This window comes from Odocoileus virginianus, chromosome 23 (genome assembly GCF_023699985.2).
Source record: "Odocoileus virginianus isolate 20LAN1187 ecotype Illinois chromosome 23, Ovbor_1.2, whole genome shotgun sequence".
Lineage (NCBI taxonomy): Eukaryota > Metazoa > Chordata > Mammalia > Artiodactyla > Cervidae > Odocoileus > Odocoileus virginianus.
In genome coordinates this window covers 1,841,947-1,863,104 of record NC_069696.1, presented here as the reverse complement: position 1 = coordinate 1,863,104, position 21,158 = coordinate 1,841,947, and the positions used below count along the sequence as shown (strand labels likewise).

At 50.0% G+C, this 21,158-nt stretch overlaps 1 protein-coding gene across 1 annotated transcript in view; it reads left to right on the top strand.

The window, feature by feature from the left end:
• Positions 1-444: 444 nt before the first annotated feature.
• The window catches only part of NTF3 (neurotrophin 3), a 74,104-nt gene continuing 53,390 nt past the window's right edge, over positions 445-21,158 (top strand). The window contains exon 1 of the mRNA XM_020882662.2: positions 445-723. Coding sequence (XP_020738321.1) covers positions 706-723 — 18 coding nt within the window. The 5' untranslated portion in view covers positions 445-705. The remainder of the gene's footprint in view (positions 724-21,158) is intronic.

Sequence of the window (21,158 nt, the reverse complement as noted above, 5' to 3'; positions counted from 1 at the left end):
GTCTGGAACCGGAAGGTTCTGAGGGGTTTGCACATTAGACCCCCCAGCCGCCTTGGGGAAAGGGGCAAGAAAGAACCTTCCGCTTTGTAAAGAAAAACCTTAAATAAAAAGCAAAAAAGATCGAAAAGAATTTTTTCAAGAAAAGGAACAAATAAGACAGGCTGACGGCATGAACGTGTAAAGTGCAGTGAAAAGTTGAATATCTCGTTTTTGTTTTTTTCCTGGATCTCTAAAAGGGAGATCGAGGGGGCAAACCGAAGCATACATTCCTTGGAAGTCGGGGGTATTTTTCTTTAAGAGCGGCTATGGGAAATGACCCGGTCCCCTCACTGGCCCCCGACCCCAGCCGGAGGGGCGCTGGGGCGCAGGCGTGCGCGGCGGGCGGCGCGCGGGGGCGGGCGGCGCGGCGCCGAAGGGGTTAAGGCGCTGAGCGCGGAGCCATCTGGCCGGGTTGGCTGGTTATAACCGCGCAGATTATGTTCGCGGGACTCAGAGTTGAAGGCTCCTCTCCCTACCGAGCAGCTCCGCGCGCGGCCCCCGAGAGAGCCCGGCGCAACTACTTTCTTCCCTCGCTTTTCTTTCTCCTGCTCTTTTTGTCCCCTGCTGGGGGGTGGCGGCGGCGGAGTGGGGGAGACTTTGGATGACCGAGCTCGCGTCCACCTTTCTCTTCATGTCGACGTCCCTGGAAACAGTCACACGGATGCCATGGTTACTTCTGCCACGGTAAGGGGAGGCGGGCGCGCTGGGTGGGCAGGTTCCGGGGCCCGGGGGCCCGGTAGGGGGATGGACTGGGGGACCCGCGCGGGGCCCCGGCTCCGCACCCCGCCCCCACCCCATCGCGCTGCGCACCCGCACTTTTCCTGGCTCTTGTCTTCCCGAAGTTTACGCCGGGATCTGCCCAGGCCATGGAGAGATCACAGCTACTCCTGCGCGCACACAGATACACACACACTCACACACACACACTCTCACTCACCCTTCCCCACCTCGTCTCTCCCGTCCCTCGGCTGCCGCGGGAGAAACCGCCCTATATCTGGGAAAGTGATCAGGTTTAAGGGACCAGGATTGGAAATGGGGGGCGGAGGCGAGGGGAAAGGGAGACGACGGAAGGGCAAGGAAGGGCTTCGGCAGAACCGCCAGCCCCTCATCATCACACCCGTCTGTTCGCGCAGAGGAGCTCCCCGCGCACCCCGTAACAAAGAGGGCTGCAGGCGGATCCGGGGAGGCAAGGGAGCCGCCGCCGCTCCCCGCACGAGCCCCCGGCGCCGGGTTCGCCGCGGCGCAGGGCTCTCGACTCTCCTCCCCCTCTGGGGCCCGGCAGGACTGGGGGAGGGGATGTGGAGCTCCAGACCTGGAGAGACGCTTCCCAGTTTGGGGAGTCGAGAGTCCTCGCGGCGCGGCTACCTGCCGGAGTCCCCCTACCTCCGCTCAGAGCTTCCTGAGAAAGCTCAGAGCACACCGGGGTTCGTGCAGGCCGGTGGCCACCCCACCCTGGGTCTCTGCGCCGCCGATGTCGGAGCTGCGTGCGCGGCCCGCGCCTCTGAGTCCCCGGCGGGGAGCGGCGGGCACGGGGGGCCTGGCGATCACCGGGGAGTCCCTCCGGTTCCTCCGGGCCAGCTCTAGGAATCGGAGGTGCGGGGAGGCTGGGAGGCCCGGGGCGCGACTCATATAGGTCGGACTTCAGAGCCCCTCCACCCCCCACCCCGCCAAGGACCAAAGTGCTCCGTGGTCCGAGAGCTCCAGGTCACACTCCGAAGGAAATTTGGGAAGTTTGGGAGTTGAAGGTTCGGGAAAGGAGGGGCTGGGTGGGGGAGGGGACTGTCCTGGTGGCTTTCGGGCGCGAGAGGGTGCGCGGAGGAGACCCTGCTTCTTTGGGGGAGTGGGGCTGCTGCGTTCCTCAAAGGCACCGAGACCGGCGCGCCGAACCGGGTGGCGGCTGCTGACTAGTTAGGATCCCTCTCGCAGGATCCCTGGTTGGGAGCTTCCAGGTGCAGGAAACTCCGAACTAGGCCGCCTGGTCTAGACCTCTGGCGGCAGGTTCAGAGGTCTGAGTGCAGGCGGCTGCCCGAAAGCAGCCAGAGCGCAGGGCTCCGAGCTGGAGAGCTGGCGACTGAGCGCTTTGGACTTGTTTATGTGCGTGATGAGCAGGGGGCGGGAGCTCGACGGTGGGGTGGGGTGGGGGCGGGCTAAAAGGGGTGGGTGTCACCCCAGGACTCAGCCGCTTACCGACTGTGCTGGGAGACCTGCTTTTTACTGAAGAGATACCCCCTCCCACCCTGCAGAACCTAGAGCCGAGTCTCAACCCACCTTTCCAAACGTCAGGATGGAGAAAGTTGTAACGCGAGGGAACTTTGCGGTCGGTTCTGTTTTCCCAGCGCTCAAAAATCATCCGACGTCCTCCGCCTGCCCCCACTTAACGCCCCCCCACACACACACACAAAAGAAGGTGGGAGGGGGTGTAGGATTCAGGGGAGAAAATCCAAAGGCCTCTGCATTGGCCTTTAACGCTCAGACCTGGGTATGGAGTTAGAAGAGGGGGAGATGGTAGGAAAGGGGGCTCTGAATAGTGTTGGGGGACAGGAGGAAGTCTGCTTGGCTGCAGTAGGAGCGCGCGCGGGTTTGTGCAGCTGTGGACTGTTTTGTAGCTCTTAAGTGGAGGGTTTGGCTCTGGGCTAACAGGATCTGTGTCCTGTGGAGGGCCATCGGGGACCCCTGGGCGCTGTTTGGTCAGGGAAGGAGGTTGTTTGGAAAATCAGAGTGCTGGCGCTCCCTCTGCTGAGTGTGCAGGTGGAGATATTTGTTTCTGAGGGTCTCTTTCACGGGCGCACGGCTGCCAAGCAGCAGGTGAGAGCATGTGGGCACATAGGTGTACTAATGAGAAATCTGTGCCCGCTAAGAGTGTCAGAGCAGGAGAGGTACGGTGTATTACAGCAGATGGCTTGTGCGTGCCTGCGCAGACACACGGAGTGGGTGTGGCGTGGGAGGGCGGCCGTGGGAGGTGGGACGTGTGTGGAAGGTTGGGCTAGGCGCTTTCCGATTACCAAAGGGACGGGGGCGGTTATTATCTGCAAAGATCAGAGTGTGAACTTTGTGAATGAGTCCTGGGGAATTTGGCTGGAATGGCACTGGGGTCTGTGGGGAACAGGAAAGTGTGGGTTCAGACACTTATTCTAGAGAGATGGGGCATCTGCAGAAAAAGATGCTGGAGTGGTTTTCGCTTTCTCCTCCTCTGCATCCCCTACCCCAGAGAGGAGGGGACCGGAGAAGGCTTAAGGTGAGGGATGCACATTTAAGGGGAAAAGTCTTCTGTGTGTTGGCACTGGTGGGGATGTGCGTGCAAGATTGGAGTGAGCGGAGAAATGTGCTTTGCATGCCTAGTGGTGGGGATGCATGTGCAAGATTGGAGTGAGCAGAGAAATGTGCTTTGCATGCCTAGTGGTGGGGATGCATGTTGTATGATGGTTATAATGGGTTTTTCAATTTAATAAAGGAATTCACCATCACCAATTATTATTGATCATCAATTAAAATGTGTGAAATGCCTGCTGGAGGCTCAGCCCATTCCTGGGCTCTAGGGTATGGCATGGTGCTCTAGAAAAATTCTTCCCAGGGCTCAGCCAAATCCTGCAGTTTTGCCAGGAGGAACCAGGAGAGCTCGGTGCTAGAGGTTTCTTTAAGAACTGTGATTCAGTTTCAAGAGATGTTTATGGATCTTGGAGGCCAAAGGGAAGCTGACTTGAAATATATCTGTGGTTTTGTAGAAAGATAGGGATGATGGATAGTTTTGTGTGTTAAGGAGGGAGCTGAGGGCTGTTACTGTTTCTTGCAGTGAGTGTAGGCTGGGAATGGGAGGGGGCAGCAAGCTGGGTCAGAATGCTGGTCCTGACACACCTGAGGGTGGAGTTTCTGAGAGCACAGCAGGGATGAAGCTTCCTGTGTAGGGCTGCATAAGGGTGAGGCAGTGATCAGGAGGAAGATGCAAGGAAGATGCAGCTTGGGAGTGTTAGTCTTTGATGACTTCTGAGCTGAGTGGAAAGCTGATGTGTGTGCACGTGTTTGTGCACACATACACTGCAGAGTTGGAGTGAAGAACCTGGGAGGAGGCTAGCCTAAAGGAGCAGAGGGGTGTATGTTCTGGCTCTGGTTGGGGTGGTGGGATGTATGTTTTTGCAGGAATTCTCTGGGGCCGAGGAAGGACGCAAATTGTCTTGGACGCTCAGATGTGTATCGTGTGGGTCAAAGTTTGAAAGGTACAGTTAAAAGAAGGGTTGTAGGCTTTTGGAAGCATTTAGGGAGGGAGGGAAGTGTGATGTTGGTTGGGTTCATATCAGCAGAAGCTGGGGAGGTAACTGGGATGGAGCACAGGGAGGGGTGTGCTCTGGCTGCATACCTGCTGACCTAGAACCTCCTTTTTAAGGCCTGTTGCTGAAAGAGCATAAACAAACCTCTTGTATTTGACTCAAGACATTTTTGAATTCCTGAAATGACAGGTGTGCCATTTTGAGGTTCTACCTTATCTGTAGAGGAAATTCCTCTTTGGAAGAGGGTTGATACAGGGTCTGAGCCTTGGGCAAAGGCTCTCGCAGGGGTGAGAGGATGGTGTGGTGGAGATGGAAGGCTTCCCATTGGGAATGCCTCGGTTCCAATCCAGTTCTGCCACTTTGGAGCAGGGTGATTTCAGGAAACTTCTCTAATCTCTCTGATCCTTTCTTATTTCTCTTTGTGTAAAATGATATTGCCTGCTATGACTCAATGAGAGGAAAGTTCACTCTGCTCCAACCCGCCCCCCAGTCAAACCTTGGTGTGTTTAGCAGTACAGAGCCTTACTTGGAGATGACATGAGTTTGAATACAGGTGCTAGCATGGATGTGAACCATTGCAAAGATGGGTCCTGAACCTCTTTCTCTTTACAGTACATGTTATGTCCACTGATTATCTGCTGCTCATCCACTGTGCAAACAGAACTTTTGTGGCTGCCTCAGCTTACTCATCCGTAAAATGGAGATAGCCAAGCCTACAAGATTATTGATGGAGGGCTGTATTCCTGAAAGGTCTTTGGAGGATTCAGAAGAAAGGTGGTCCACAAATCAACGTTACTAATGATCTGAGACAGACGTTTTCCTTTGCTGCGGACCATGACGCCAAAAGAAATGCGATTTTGAGAACAGAGAAAGTAGTTATTGTTTTTTGGCATGTTAGAATTAAAGAGGAGCAAAGTCCAGGCATCCTGGGTTGCCATGAAGGGCTGTTTTTCTCTGGGCTGTGGATCCTGGGGGGCACAGGCTGTGGATCTGTGATATGGCAGATACCCAGTGCAGCAAGTTGGTGTGGCCCACTTTCCCCAGAGACAAAAATGGAGACCAAAGAGGGGCCAGAAAACCCACTCAAGCCTCCGAGTCCTCCCAGAAGTCAGCACACGCTGTCAACTGCTGGCGCAGAGTCAGGCTCCCATCCTTGAGTTCAGTGGCCATAAATAGTCAGGAGCTAAGCTATTTCCATGAGGCACTAAACCAATTCCGTTGCTTTTCTTGGCGAGATTGGGCCAATTAAGTTGATTGGAAGAGGTCACTGCTGATGGCGCTCACATTCCCCAGGCGGGACAGGCCAGCAGAGTTTAATTACATAACATTTCCCATCTCTGCAGCCCCCCTCCCCAGTGGATCAGATGTGCAGGCCTCCCCCTCGGCCCCTCCATCCAGGAGGGCTAATGGAGCAGGCAGTTTCTGCTCCAGGCTTCTCCAGACCCTTCCCCAAGCAGTTAACAGTGCTCCCTCCCTAACTGCAAGGAATGTAAATCCACGTGTTGGCTGGAATGAACCCACCACCCTGCTTCCCAACCTTCCCCAGCTGCTGTTTTACTCTTTAATGAGGCAGGCAGTTTCTGGCGGTGGGGACGTTGAGCTAGTGATTGTTGCAAGGGTTTTTGATTTAGCGTTCTTTAAAACTGGGTCTGTTGGAGAAGGACCAGATCAACTGGAGACCAGCTTAAGACCCGAGGCGGGCTGATGATAAGGGCTGTGGATGCACTTTGTGCGTGGATAGGCATAAGCAGAAAGAGAGGAGGATGGGGCTGTGTGTGGGGTGGGGGCATGGGGGCATAGGAGGGGCCCTGGGTGGGCAGGAGGCCTTCCTAGAGCTTGTGATGTGGGTGGTAGGTGTATGGTGCCTGGCTCAGATTGAATGGGCATCGTATTGTGTCTTACAGAAGAGCCAGGTTGTGGAAGAAGCTGCAAACAGCTTTTTTTCCCCCCCCAGATTATTTGTATCTGGGGATGGCGGATGTGTGAGCTTTTAGGAAGTATGAGGTCAGTGCAGATGGAGCCTCATTCTTGCCTGAACAGATTTCTATTAAGATCGAGGCTGGACAATGGAAGTCTTCCAGAAAACTCACTTTAGAACCTATACAAGCGCATGTAGATGGACCAAGATCTTAAAAGTCTTTTCTTATTGTCCTGATAGTTTTCCACACATCAGCCTTTCCTTCTCCCTAAAAACACCAAGGGACTAAGTGTGCACCCACCCCTGGGTGGTGAGAATGCATGGGCTGTTTTGTGTCCACATCTGTGTCATGGTCCTTCTCAAGCAGTCTTAACTGGAAACCCTCAGAGGCTGTTTGTCTCTGGGCGTCCTCCCAGGACTAACCTCTGGCTGGCTGTATGGTTTCCCTGAAGAAGGATCTTGAAGTGAAATTTGGTGTGGTCTGTTGTGATGGCTCACTTTTCAGCAGCATCTCCAGAAAAGGTGTCTGTTGAGTCCCAGACCTCCTGTGGGTTTGTTTAGTCAGGGATTTTTGAAAGGATTGAGGTTCTTGCTCATCCAAGACCATACTGAGCTCAAAAGACTCTCAGGCCAAGGTCATCTTAAGCAGCCCAGGGCAGCAGAAAGCCTGCTGACTTGGAAGTAGGGGACCAGTTTGCCGCCAGTCACTAGTCAGCTGTTGCTTTGTGACCCAGGCCTGGATGTACCCATCTGTCAATGGAGAACTTGAACTAGAGGATCTCAAAGTCCATCCCAGCTGCACCATCAGAGGATTTTACAGTAGCTTCAATCTCTTCCTTCATCGGTGCTAATATGCTTTGGTTAGAGTGCATCTTGGCATATCCTCAATGAGCTCCCGTTTTTTTTTTTTTTTAAATCTTTGGGGAATGACTGAGTCAAAGGCAGAACGGCACGCAGAGAAGTTGCCATAGCGTTTTGTTTCAGCCAAGAACGTTCTCAAAGTTGGCTCTGCCTGCACAGTGTGGACAGAGCTGGAAGGGGTGGGGTTTGGCTTTCTGGTAGACCATTGGAAAAGTCCCTGATGCTGGGAGAGATTGGGGGCAGGAGGAGAAGGGGATGACAGAGGATGAGACGGCTGGATGGCATCACCGACTCAATGGACATGAGTTTGAGTAAGCTCTGGGAGTTGGTGGTGGACAGGAAGGCCTGGCATGCTGCAATTCATGGGGTCACAAAGAGTCAGACATGAATGAGCGACTGAAATGAACTGAACTGAGACCTGATGCTACTCATCCAACATCCATGTGAATGCCTGTTAGAATCAGTGTTTCTGACTATGAGAAGTACACACTTTGAAAATGATTGATGAGGGCGATAGTTAATGTTTGAGTACTTGCTGGACACCAGGGGTTACTGCAAATATCACATGGTATTATCTCAGAGCCTAGAATAATCTCTTTTGCAGGTGGGGAGACTGAGGTTATGTGAGGTTAAGGGGTCCGCTTAAGATTTCCATGTGCTGACTTTGTAGCCTGAAACCCGTGGCCATTCCAAGTCTGTCACCTGCCATTCAGATTCTGTTTCTGCATTCCATGATGTCATCCAGGTGGGGGTTGCTTGATCCCCCTGCAAAGCCTGTCACCCCACAGGGTAGCCTGCTCCACGGGAGGGTTCATTTTCACCTGCAAGACAAATGTTGAGGCTTTCTGGCCACCTGCTGAGCTCCTTTCGCTCAGGTCTGAGCTCCTTTCGCCCTCCCCCTGCACTTCCCATCCTGCTGACAAGGGAATCTGCCCTTCCAGAATGGGGGTATTGATTTAAGCCACAATTGCCTCCTTGTAAACTCCATGAGATTGGAGTCAGACATCTGGTTTTGATCCGCTCACCCACGAGAGGTGCTGGGTCCCAGCCTCCTTGAGACCTGTGATGAGGGTTACACAAAGTCAGAGTGAAAGAGGATAACGTGAGGGCTCTTCAGAATTTGGAGACCCCTAGTCCTTGAAAGGCTTGGGAACCCGCTCCATGTATACTGGGAACAAACACAGATTTCTTGCTGAGAGTTTGAAGGCAGGAGTTGCTACGAAAGACTGGGGTCCCCAGCCTCTGCTTGATGCAAAGCAGAGCAGTTGTAGGGTCCCCCATCCCGGGCACTTGCTTGCTGCATGCCCTTCTCTGGGCAGTCACAAAAGTAGGGGAGCCAAAGAGGTTCTCAGGGTGCATATTGCCATCCCTGGAGGGTGTGACTTCAGGCTCTTGTCTTTTCTCACTCCACTGACTTTCCCATTTCCATCACCACACACACGTTTTCAAAGTGATGAATGGGAATGACTTTGTTCTGTTGCTGAAAGGTATTTGCAATGTGCTTGTAAATATACAACAATCACCTAATGCCTGTGCAATTGTGGGTGCTCAAAAGGTTTGTGCTCACTCTGTTTAAGATGACGTTCCATGTGTAGGGGGATGCTTTCTTCTTTGTAATAGCCCTATTATTATCATTTTTATGATAGAGAGCTGGGTCTTGCACCCCCTCCCCCACTCCATGTTCTCTCTGTTTTTAGGTCTGAACCCCTGGCATTTAAAAATATCCTCCCCCTCTGGCTCCAGATCGTGCCTTAGGGAATAAAGTTCAAGTTCCTAGTCTGGGATTATTTCCATTCTGTGTCTTGTGGACCTCCTCCTGATGGGGCTCGTCCACCCGATGCTTTCACTGGGTCCAAGAGGGAAAAATCAGCTCTGGGAACCACTTGTTTCCCAACATATGTGTCCTGGGGTAGGAAGAACCCCAGCCCTCCTGACACCCACCTTGTTCCTCCTTGAACAGCTCATCTCACCTCTTACTGTGCGAAGCTTCATCACATCCGACTCTCACATCTGACTCTTTGCGACTGCATGGACTGTAGCCCACCAGGCTCCTCTATCTGTTGAATTTCCCAGGCTAGAATACTCAAGTAGGGTGCCATTTCCTCCTCCAGGGCACCTCTCCTTGAGAAGGACTCAAACTAGCCATGCGACCTTGAGCAAACCATGCTCCCTCCATGGGCCTCTGTTTCCTCTTGCGGAAAAAGGAGTTGGATTCACTGGAAGGTCAAAAGGCCCCTGCCCATCATGACAGTTCACAGGTTCCACATCTCTGCCGCTCCCCAAGCCTCCCCGTGGCCCCTGCCTGGGGATTTCCGGGTATCCCTGGTGCTCTTGGAGGACTTAACGTGCAGTGATGCGGAGGGGGTGGAGGAGGAAATGAAGTTATGTGATGCTAGATAAGTTCTTGAACATATGGAGGAGTGCATGTTTATAAAGTGCTGAAGAAGCAAGCTTGCCAGATTTGTGGCAGGTCTTGGATTGGGAGTTAGAAGCATTGGGAGAGGTTTATGTGGGATAAAATATCTCCTTGGGCAGCTGATTTTGGTGAGTGAAATCGGAAAGACCCTGAACCATGAGCAGAGACCCCAGACTTTGCCTCTGACAGTTTGGGGAGTCTCTGCTCTACATCAGGTCCCACCTTCCTCCTGTGCTCCATGGAGACTGAAGGGCTCCCGGAGGCTTAGACGATCTTCTAAACCTTTCCTGGCACATCACTAATTATGGGAACTGAGGTTTAGTAGAAGGGCCTGGATGGATGGATTAATGCGGAGTATGGCTTCAATGTAGAAGGAAACATCCTCAGATCACAAGAAGATATGGGTGGCAGAAATATACCTCTGTTCTTGAATTTGCGATGGCCGTGGAGGGTGATTCTGTTTGTATGCTGGACTTAGAAGGCTCTCCCTTCCACACCAGGGATATTGAAAGCATCCTTTAACCTTTCATTTTTCGAGCGACTAATACTTTCACTCTGGGACATCCCTCGTGGCTCAGACCTTGTAAAGAATCTGCCTGCAATGCTGGAGACCTGGGTTCAATCCCTGGGTTGGGAAGATCCCCTGGAGAAGGGAATGGCAACCGTCTCCAGTATTCTTGCCTGGAGAATACTATGGAGCCTGGTGGGCTACAGTCCATGGGGTCGCAAAGAGTCAGACATGACTGAGCGACTAACACGAACACTTTTCACATCTTCGATTCACCATTCCTTTCTTCTGGCATCCTTCCTACACCCCTGTCTTCTCACTGGAAGATGAGCACTGCCATGAAAGGGATCTCATCTTTTCATCTCTGTGTCCCCAACCCCTTGACATGTGTTGGGTGAGTGAATTCATGATGAGTCAGCAGGGAGTCCAGTGGAGAGGCCGGGCTCAGAGAGGTGACGTGCCCTTCCACGGGTCCAGAGTCCTCTGTGTCCCATTTTGGCCTGTCCCGAGGCTCACTCCCTGCCCACCAGGAAAGGCTGTTCCTGCTCTCTTCAGAGAAGGCCTTCTGCAAATATGAGTTTTCATGACAGAAGAGTTGGGTATCACCGCCCATGAGTTCAGGGTTTTCCCAGGTGGCCCAGCCATAAAGAACCAGCCTGCCAGTGCAGGAGACTCAGGTTTAGTCCCTAGGTTGAGAAGATCCCCTGGAGAAAGAAATTGCAACCTACTGCAGTATTCTTTCCTGGAGAATTCCATGGACAGAGGAGCCTGGTGGGCTACAGTCCCTGGGATCACAAAGAGAATTTGCGACTAAACAACAACAACGTCTCTAGACTTAACTAAAACACGTGTTCAAAGATCATTCATGGCAGAAACCAACGCAGTATTGTAAAGCAATTATCCTCCAATTAAAAGTAAACTTTTTAAAAAAAGTTACTCATTGAACAGCCTGTTGTTGGCTGACAAGTGTCAGGACGTGTGCTCGATGCTGGAGAAGCTGCAGAGATGAACACTGCAGCTCTGAGCTCCAAAGTCTGGGAGCTGCTGAGGGCAATGGACCACGTACCATATACTAAACATATTTTGGCTTATATCACTGGGCTCCAGGGAGGGGCAGGCTGAGCATGGACGTTCAAATGCAGGGCTCCTGCCTGGAGTGTTGTCTGCAGATGCGAATAATGATAGGGAATCCTCTTGAGCAGCAGTAAGCTGGAGGATCCGTGAGGGTCTTCTCTTCTGCTGCAGGACAGTGGTCTTCTCTTCCCTGAGTTCCCCAGGCCAGACCAGCCCTCAGGTGAGGGATGCTCAGAGCTGGCTGTGATGGGAGCTCTTGGTTCTTCCCGGGGAGAGCTTGCGGAAGGTGCGTGTTGTATGGGCGTTGGGTCTGGGTGGATGAATAGGTGTGTGTGCTCATGAGTGTGCCTTCCAGCAGTCGCCCTGCTCTTGGCTGTCATTGGCTCAGGCAGGGGAAGTGCGTCGGCCTGAAGCTCTTCAGAGCCTCTTCTCAAGGCTGTGCTGGCTCCTGTCGGTGACCACTGTTGACACAGGGACAGACTGCCACCTACTGTCCACTCCTGTCCTCTAGGAGTCCCTCCTGCTCACTGAGTGCCTCAGCACTTTTTTTTTTCACATCCTGTTTTTAATCGGTCCAGATACCAGGAAAAAGAGAACAGACATCAGGTCCTTATTAAGTGACTTCTTTTGGAATTTAGAAGGGGGTTTTTAAAAAACATAACGCATCTGTTGGATATTTTTCTTATCTGCTTAACAGAAATATTATTTGAAGGGGGCCTCATGCCTCTTCTTAATGACCCTGTTGAGTACCTGGGTGCCCTGTAGATTCCCAAGAGGAGAAAGGCTAGGTCCTGCCTTCAAGAGCCTTGCAGTCTAGTTGGGAATCGGGACAGACCTGCAAAGAAATAAGCCACCGGGTGGGGCAAGATATGTTTGGTACTTGACACATGAGTGGCCGGGACCTCGGAGGCTTTGGGGGTTTGGGTGAATGAGGAGTCCTTGTAGGCAGGGTGATGGGGGAAAACAAATGTAGACAGCTAGAGCAGGTCTGCTTTTAGCAAGCCCAGGGTTTGGTGAGTGACTCCTGAGATTGCTGCCAACAGGCTCTGAGCTGGGATCGGGGATCTGGCAGCTTCCTGTGACTCCAGGTTGTCAGTTTGGATGACACCCGGCATCGCATCCCATGTTTGCACACAGTGGGAGATGGCTCCTTGTCTCCACCTTGTCAAGGACCAGGAGAGCCAGAGTCCCTCTTGCATCCGCTGCAGGGAGGATGTCTCAAGGTGTGGTCCTGTTCTGACAGCCCCCCACACACGGCGGGAGGGTGAGAACCCCCCCAGAGTCACGGCGGGTGCTGTATAGTACGAGGAGGTGATCGGCTTTCAGGAGGTTTCTGCCCGCTGCTTCTCTCCTGGACCGTCCTTCCAAAAACACATCTGCATAGTGCTTGAGTCGAGGCGATTTTCCAAAAGAAACTACATTAGTTTTCTCGTGTAGGTCATAGCTCAGATCTAAGATTCTTTCATGTTAGAATTCATTCTACCATTGCCTTTATGGAGTTGTTTTTAAAGTATCTAAGACCTTTTTTTCCCTTCTTTTTTCTATTTTCAATTTTATTTATTTACATATTCTATCACATAAAAGGATACAGAAATCCATTAGTTTTTAGCCAAATCAGAATTACCATTTTTCAGATTTTAGAAGGTCACCCATTTGTATAGATTTATAGAGAAAAAAAAATTGTGACTTTCTTTGAATTACTCAGCTGACTATTTATATAGTCATATCACATTTTAGCAAATTGAAAATATTCAGACTTGGCAGTAATTTCAAAAATTTCTAACAAGATTAACTATTTTTTTGCTCAGTAAAATACCAAGTGCTATTTCTAGTTGGGGACAGTCCAGTGGAAAAAAACACTGGAGCAATATAAAGTATCTAAGACTTTTGGTGGCTATCGATTAAAATGGGGAGAAAGTTGCTTTTCATAACTCACTCTCCCATCCTTTCTTTTTTTCCTTTTTTCTCAGCATGCCAGTGATCATCCAGGAAACCTTCAGTGTATTTATTCCATGTTCTTGTCTCCCGGTGAGTCTGTGTGTGTGAGAGAGAGAGAAGAGAGAGAAAGATATTTTAGATTGTGGTCTATTAGCAAGTCTAGGAAATCAAGTTGGATTGGGGTTGAGTTACTAGTAGGGAGACCTCAGCTTGTCACTCTAATCCTCTGGCGTTTCCCGCTAATGTTTTGGCTCTCTGTGAATCGGGACTCTCTCTTCCCAGCCCCCCAGCAGTGTTACATCTGCTTTTGGGACTCCTGTATTACGTTACCGTCTGTCTGCAGAAAGTCTTCTGAGTTCTTGGGGAACCTCTCGAAAGAGGCAGAGTCAAGGATGGAGCCTTAGCGTAGGTCTGAGTTTTGACTGTGAAGGGAAAAGGGGGGGGGCTTTAGCAGTTGGAGGAGAATTCCCGTTGTTTATCATGTGTTTTCCATGGCACAGCCGTGTCTGTGACTCTTACTTGAAGAGAGAGAGTGAGCAGAGGCTGAGATAGAAGTTGAAAGGGAGATTCTTCCAAGGGCAGCCAATAAGGCGGGAGAAGCTTGCTCGGTTCCCAGCCGTGAACGTGGGAGGTTTTCTGACGGTCTGTGGTGTGGTTTGTAATTGTGGGTGAAAGTAGGAGCAGAGGGGAGAGTTCCAGGTGAGGAGGCAGGTGGAAAGAGGCCCCAGGTGAGGGTAAAGGATGGAAGTGAAAGTGCTCAGTCATGTCCAACTCTTTGCAACCCATGGACTGTAGCCCGCCAGGGTCCTCAGTCCATGGGATTCTCCAGGCAAGAATACTGGAATGGATTACCATTCCCTTCTCTAGGGGATCTTCCCATCCCAGGGATTGAGCCTGGGTCTCCTGCATTGCAAGTGGATTCTTTACCATCTGAGCCACAGGTGAGGGAAACCAGGCACTAAAAGAGCTGAAAGCGGTCCAGGTCCTAGGGCACACCGGAGCACATGGGGCGATGTGTCAAGAGAGGGAGGGGGTAGGAGGGAGTGCCAGCACTGAGCTTCCTCCCGACCCCAAGGGCGATGGAGCCAGTGGAGGTGACCCACGGGAGGGTAGAGTTAGCCTTTTGTTTAAAAAAAAAGATCGCTCTGGTGCAATATGGGAGATGGCTCTTCACAAAGAGTTGTTCAGTGGAAGAAGACTGTTGGTTGGATTGATGGAAGAATGAATGAATGAGTGAATACATGAATGAAAGGCAGAGGGAGCTTCGAGCCAGACTTGACCTCTGGTCACTCTGACCACTGCTGGCTCCTGGGGAGATGAAGGGCTGGGGGTAAAGGGGACAGGTCATGGATCAGCATGGCTCTGACTCTGGGGAAATGGGGACCAGTACGATAACAATGCTGGGAGGTCAGTGGGCCATGGGAGGTTCTCCCGACCTTTTCTGGTTTTCTTACATTTCTGTCCTAATTGATTTCATTCCAGACCAGGAAAGAAAGTGATTTTTTGAGTGATACCCCAGAAAATCTGAAACTGTAATAGCAACTTTCTCTGGAGGAGGTTACTGGCCCTGCAGAACTTTTCATAGACTTGGAGGAGCTGGTGGACATATGATGCAATTTCTGGGGTGTCTAGAGAGTCCTAGATTCTGGACATCAGATCCATCTATTGGTGTTTCCTATGGATTTGTGTGTGTGTGTGTATTTCAATCTCCTAAATACCCAATTCCACAGAGCCTCTTTTGCTTACAGTGGATCCATATAGAGAATCACTTGAGATCACATTGGTTAGCACAGAGAAGGAAAGTATTTATGACAGTGACCGAGACAGACACTCGGCATGCCATCCAGTGACTTGGCCTGCGATAATGCAGGAGTACTCCTTGGTGAAGGCGAGGGAACCAAAGAGACTCTCCTGTGTTACCGTGAAAGACTTTGCTCATAAAGACTCTCCCTTGTGCTTACTGTCCTGTTCTTACCTCACACTTTGCTATTTTGTAACTTTGGCCAACTCAAGTTGAATGTCTAGGAACAGAACAGAGGCATCTGTAGTTTTAAAAGCTCATCAAGAGAACTGACTCATTGGAAAAGACCCTGATGCTGGGAAGGATTGAAGGCAGGAGGAGAAGGGGATGACAGAGGGCGAGATGGTTGGATGGCGTCACCAACTCGATGGACAGAAGTTTGAGCAAGCTCCGGGAGTTGGTGATGGGCAGGAAAGCCTGGTGTGCTGTAATCTATGGGGTTGCAAAGAGTCAGACGTGAGTGAGTGACTGAGCTGAACTGAACTGGGAGGTTTCAGTGAGCACCCAAGGTTGAGAACCACTAGCTCAGAGCAGGACTCCTTCTGCCCCGTCCTTTCCCCTCTGAGGCTTCACTGTGGCATCTGTCCCATTCAGTGAGGTCCGCATTAATCCATTACAAGTTGAAAATATAGTAGTTTGAAAATGCACTGAATAATACACCTCAACTATCAAATATCACAGCTTAGTCCCGTCTACCTGAAGTGTGCTCAAAACACCCATCAGCTTGCATGCATGCATGTATGTTCAGTCACCCAGCCATATCGAACTGTGACCCCACAGACTGTAAGCTTCTCTGTCTATGGGATTTTCTAGGCAAGAATACTGGAGTGGGTTGCCATGCCCTTCTCCAGGGGATCTTCCCCAACCCATGGATTGAACCTGGGTCTTCTGTCTTGCAGGCGGATCCTTTATCACGGAGCCACCAGGGAAACCCCATTGAATACTGCACTGCAAGTGAAAAGTTGGATAGATGGCTGGGTAGAGAATGGCTGAAAGTATATCGTGATCGAGGGGTAGCATCATGAGAGGGGATCTATGCATACTACCAGCCTGGGAAAAAGAGATCAAAATTCAAAAGTATGGTTTCTACTGAATGTATATCACTTTCACGTCCTCTTAAAGTCCAAAAATTCTAAGTTGAACTGTCCTAAGTCAGGAGTTGTCTGTTGTCTCATTGAGGGATGATCAGCTCATTTGAACTGAGTTCTCCTGCTCCCTGCTTATCCGACATCCACCTCAGAATGTGAAGCTCAGAAGGGCAGATCACAGGGGCTCAGCCGATTCCAAAGTGCCCCCAACCCTATCTTCTGAAGGGGATGTTGAGGGTGAGGTGGGGAAGCAGAGAGAGAGAGGAGAAGAGTCTGGCATTCCTAGCGCCCAAGAGTTGTCCAGATACCTCTGTGCTCGTCATCTGGTTAATTCCCGCAACTGCCCCCTCAGAGGCAGCTCTCACCCCACGCTGGAGGGCGTGCGGTGTCCACAGTGCTTCCAGAGTGCAGAATGGTTTGTGGTCACTCAATGATCAGATTTCCTGCCCTGCTTCTCCCTGGGAACTTGCACACCAGTCAGAGGCCCCACTCTTGGTATAATTACGGAGCAGGACTGGCGATTCCAGCATCAGTGGCTCAACGAGAAAGTTAGCACCTCTCTCTCCTCTTGTGTCTGTGGGATCCACCCACATGCCAGGCTTAGGATGATGGTGCTTCCATTAGGTCCACCCTGAGGACCAGCTTTAACCTGGTCAGAAGGCAATAGTTCTCTTGCCATTTTCCCATGAAGAAAGATGTGAGGAGGGCAAGGGAGTGGAGGGTCAGAGAAGGAAGCTGAAATTCAAGATCTGAAATGCCAAATGAGGTTACAGTTCCAAAGACATGTTCCTGAATTGTAAGGTGGACCATGTGGAGTGGTAGCCATCCTGAAGTTTCTCATTTGCAAGAAGCGCTACCTGTGTCTCCTGGCAGGCAAGCTGGGGTTGGATGTCCAGCACCCACAACTAAGTGCATGCTTCTCTAAGCCTCTGGCTTTGGGGTTCTCCAGTCCAGACCACTGAGCTCTGGGTGTAAAATCATTGTGGATGGTGACTGCAGCCATGAAATTTGAAAGCTATGACAAACCTAGACAGCGTGTTGAAAAGCAGAGGCATCATCACTTTGCCGGCACAGGTCTGTCTAGTCAAAGCTTTGGTTTTTCCAGTAGTCATGTGCAGATGTGAGAGTTGGACCATAAAAAGGCTGAGTGCTGAAGGATTGATGCTTTTGAACTGTGGTGCTGGAGAAGACTGTTGAGAATCTCTTGGACAGCAAGGAGGTCCAACCAGTCAGTCCTAAAGGAAATCAGTCCTAAATATTCATTGAAGGACTGATGCTCAAGCTGAAGCTCCAATACGTTGGCCACGTGATGCAAAGAGCCGACTTACTGGAAAAGACCCTGATGCTGGGAAAGACAGAAGGCAGAAGGAGAATAGAGTGGCAGAGATGAGACGGTTGGATGGTATCACCAGTTCAGTGGACATGAAGTTGGGCAAACTCTGGGAGATAGTGGAGGACAGAGGAGCCTGGCGTGCTGCAGTCCATGAGGTCACAGAGTCAGACACAACTTAGTGAGTGAGCCTGAGTGTAGTTGGGACCTTTGATGGAGTGAGCTGCACCAACCAGATGTTGGGCCTGGGGAGGTGGTTCCTGGGAGGTTGCTAAATGGCAGTGGTGGGGTTGGGATCTGCAGCAGAGGGTGAAGAAGGTGTAGCAGGTGGGGGATCTCAGTCTACATGAGGCACTGCTAGGGAATTGCTTATCAGAGACAGAGACAAGCCCTGCAAAAAGAAAGAAAAAAAAAAAACTAACAATGGAAGCAGAAACCCAAAGGGCTCTCTATGTCTATCCTGCGGGTGGAACTGAAGTCATTCTTGGCAATGGGTAGCTTCCACTGCCACCACCCCCCACACCCACCCCCCAACACACACACCCCACCCCGAACCATACAGTCATCACCCTCGGCAATGGCTTTCTGTTTTTAAATCCAGGGACAGTAATGTTTCAAAGATGAGGCAAGATATGAGCTGAAACATTTATATCTAGGTTCTTTTTAAGAAATTTTATCGAAATACAGTTGACTAATAATGCTGTTAGTTTCAGGTGTACGGCAAAGTGATTCAGTTGTGCATATGGTACCTTGTTGTTATAGTCAATAAGTTGTGTCTGACTCTGCGACCCCATGAACTGTAGCCCACCAGGCTCCTCTGTCCATGGAATTCTTCAGACAAGAATACTGGAGTGGGTTGTCATTTCCTTCTTCAGGGAATCTCCCCAACCCAGGGATCGAACCCATGTCTCCTGCATTGGCAGGCGGATTTGTTCTTTACCACTGAGCCACCTGGGAAGGCCCAGAGATCATGGTGAAGGAATGCAAACTTCATGACACTGAACTATAAGGAGAACTGATACTTAAGCAAGAGAATCCAGGTTCTAGTCACTAATAGTCACAACCTCTTGGAGCCTTAGTATCCTCTTTTGTAAACTAGAATTATAAACCCTAGGGATTTAGCATATTAGGGTAAAGTTTCAGATGAGATAATGCATAGGAAAGTGCTTTGCAAGCTGTAAATTCCCTTACAAATACATGTTGTGGTTGAAACTGGTGTATTCTGATGTTAATAACATATTGTTCTTTTTGGTAGGCAGCTTTCCTCCAAGTCAGCCTGAGAAAATATTCCTTAAAAGAGATGCTGCAGCACTGAAAGTTGGGGAGAGAGCCTTCAAGGGGCACCATAAGAAATGGGAAGAAACGTTACCGCTGTGTCTTGGAAGCATCAATGTTATTCCTTGACAACTTTCTGATGATGTCATCTGGGGTGTAAGTTCAGCGAAAGTGAATGTGTTAGTCACAGTTGTGTCTGACTCTGCGATCCCATGGACTGTAGCCCACCAGCCTCCTCTGTCCATGGAATTCTCCAGGCAAGAATACTGGAGCGGGTTGCCATTCCGTTCTCCAGGGAATCTTCCCGACCCAGGGATTGAACCCAGGTCTCCTGCCTTGTGGGCAGATTCTTTACCATCTGAGCCACCAGGGAAGCCTATCATCTCAGCATGCTGACATTCGGGAGGGGCGGATGGAACTGCCCATTGGAAGCGGGCAAGCATTAGGCAGTCGAGATGTGGTCCAGGAAACTTGAGTTCACATCAGTGTGGGTTCTTCATCCCTTCTGCAAGGCCATTCCCTGAGTCTGTCCCCAGCTGCTTCGTCTCATCATCCTCTCTCCACACCATTATCTCTGCTTCCTTGAGACAGAACTTCCCTTCCATCAGCATCATGGGTCTATTCTCAGAGCTTATTGATGACTTGCCTTACCTTTTTGTGTCTTATTTCCTCATTATGAAAACTCCCTTGAGACATCCCTGTTCTCCCTGTGTTCACCTGGACCACACCTCAACTGCCCCATGCTTGTCCGCTTCCAACAGGCAGTTCCATCTGCCCCTCCCAAATGGCAGAATGCTGAGATTACAGGCTTCTTTGGTGGCTCAGATGGTAAAGAATCTGCCCGCAAGACAGGAGGATTGCAGTGGGTATGCAGTCTGCCGTCTCGAAATAGGAATCCCTTCAAAGTTCTTAAGAATCTTACGTGGAATGTTTAAGCCAAGATGGAGATAACGGTGATAAAACTTCGACTGCTTTGCACAGACCTTATTGTAGATAGACAAAGCTGTTGTGTTAGCTGTGCATTATTATAATTAAAATACAGCATCAGCTGGAACTTCCCTGGTGGTCCATTGGTTAAGAATCCCACCTTCTAGTGCAGGGGATATGGGTTTGATCACACAGGTTCGATCCCTGATTGGGGAACTAAGATCCCACATCCTGCAGGGCAACTGAGTCAGTGCGCCCTAATCAGAGAGAAGCCTGTAAGCTACAACTAAGACCCAATACAGCCAAAAATAAGTAAATGAATAAATTTTTTTAAATAAAATAAGATAGAGCATCAGCCTAGTTTTAAAACCCATCTCCAATTCTTAGCTATGAGTTCTTGACAATATTGCTAATATTGTCAGTTTCCTTAAGTGTAAAAGGATATTACTTTCTTGAAAAGACTAAATAAGTTATAGTAGGTAGACTCAGAAAGTCTGGAACATAGTCAAGTTTCAATACATGTTAGCTGTTTTTATCATGATGTTATTAATTAACCCAAAGGGGGAAATGACCAAATACAGTGCTATCTTAGGGAATCCATGGACAGGAAACTACAGACCTTTCTGCAAGAAACACAGTTTCATTGGTGAAATTCTTCTCTTACTGTCCTTTCATCTAATTGTTAGATTCATTTTTGAGTTAACTTTACCTATTTAACTCCTTTTCATGAACAACACTGATTTTTGAGAATATTTTCTTCATTATCACACAAAATGAAAGTTGGAAGTTCCAAAGCAATGTAGAAACTGGGTTGCCTCTTACTCTTGTCTTTGTCTCCTACATTATATGGGATTTTTGTGGATGAGCAATTTTGTGGCTCATAGGAATAGGGTGAAGAAATAGGGTGAATGCACCCACACTACCCAACAGGTGTATGATTGAATAAGGTTTGTGGGAGACTCTCCATCCCCCATCAAGTACAGTCCATGATACATTTGACCCCATTACCCACTCTCCCTTCCCCCCATGTTAGGCTTGAGTGTCCTGCCTCCATTCATCTTATCCTCAAAGCTCAGGGCCTCTCTCCTGACTCTGTCTGCTTGGTTGACCGTTACAACTGCTCACTCAGGAAACCTTCCTGAAGGCCAGAAACACACCTCTGGTACATCATTTGCTACATTATAGATGCTCTTGGGTCTGTCTCCATGAGTCTGTCCACCCTTTGTAGGTTAGGGCCTTATTATAATTATGTGTGCGTGCTTGCTAAGTCACTTCAGTCGTGTCTGACCCTTTCTGACGCTATGGACTGTAGCCTGCCAGGCTCCTCTGTCCATGGGATTCTCCAGGAGTGGGTTTCCATGCCCTCCTCCAGGGAAAGTTCCTGACCCAGGGAATGAACACATATCTCTGTGTCTCCTGCATTGGCAGGCAGCTTCTTTACCACTGACACCACCTGGGAAGCCCGCTATAATTATATCCACCAACAATTAATACAACTCATAAGAAATGTTGGTTACACTGAACTGAACTACAGCAGCACCAGGGGGTCCCAGAAATTGGCAAGACTTCTCTGGCACTGATGAATCTGTCTTGGTTGAGGGTATCTTTGTGGTTGTTTTTTTTTGTGTGTGGTTGTTTTTAAAAGCTTTCTTTTTTCCATGGGAAATTTAAACTGGATAACTTAGAAAAAGCAACCGCTTCATTCCTGACCAGAGCTATAA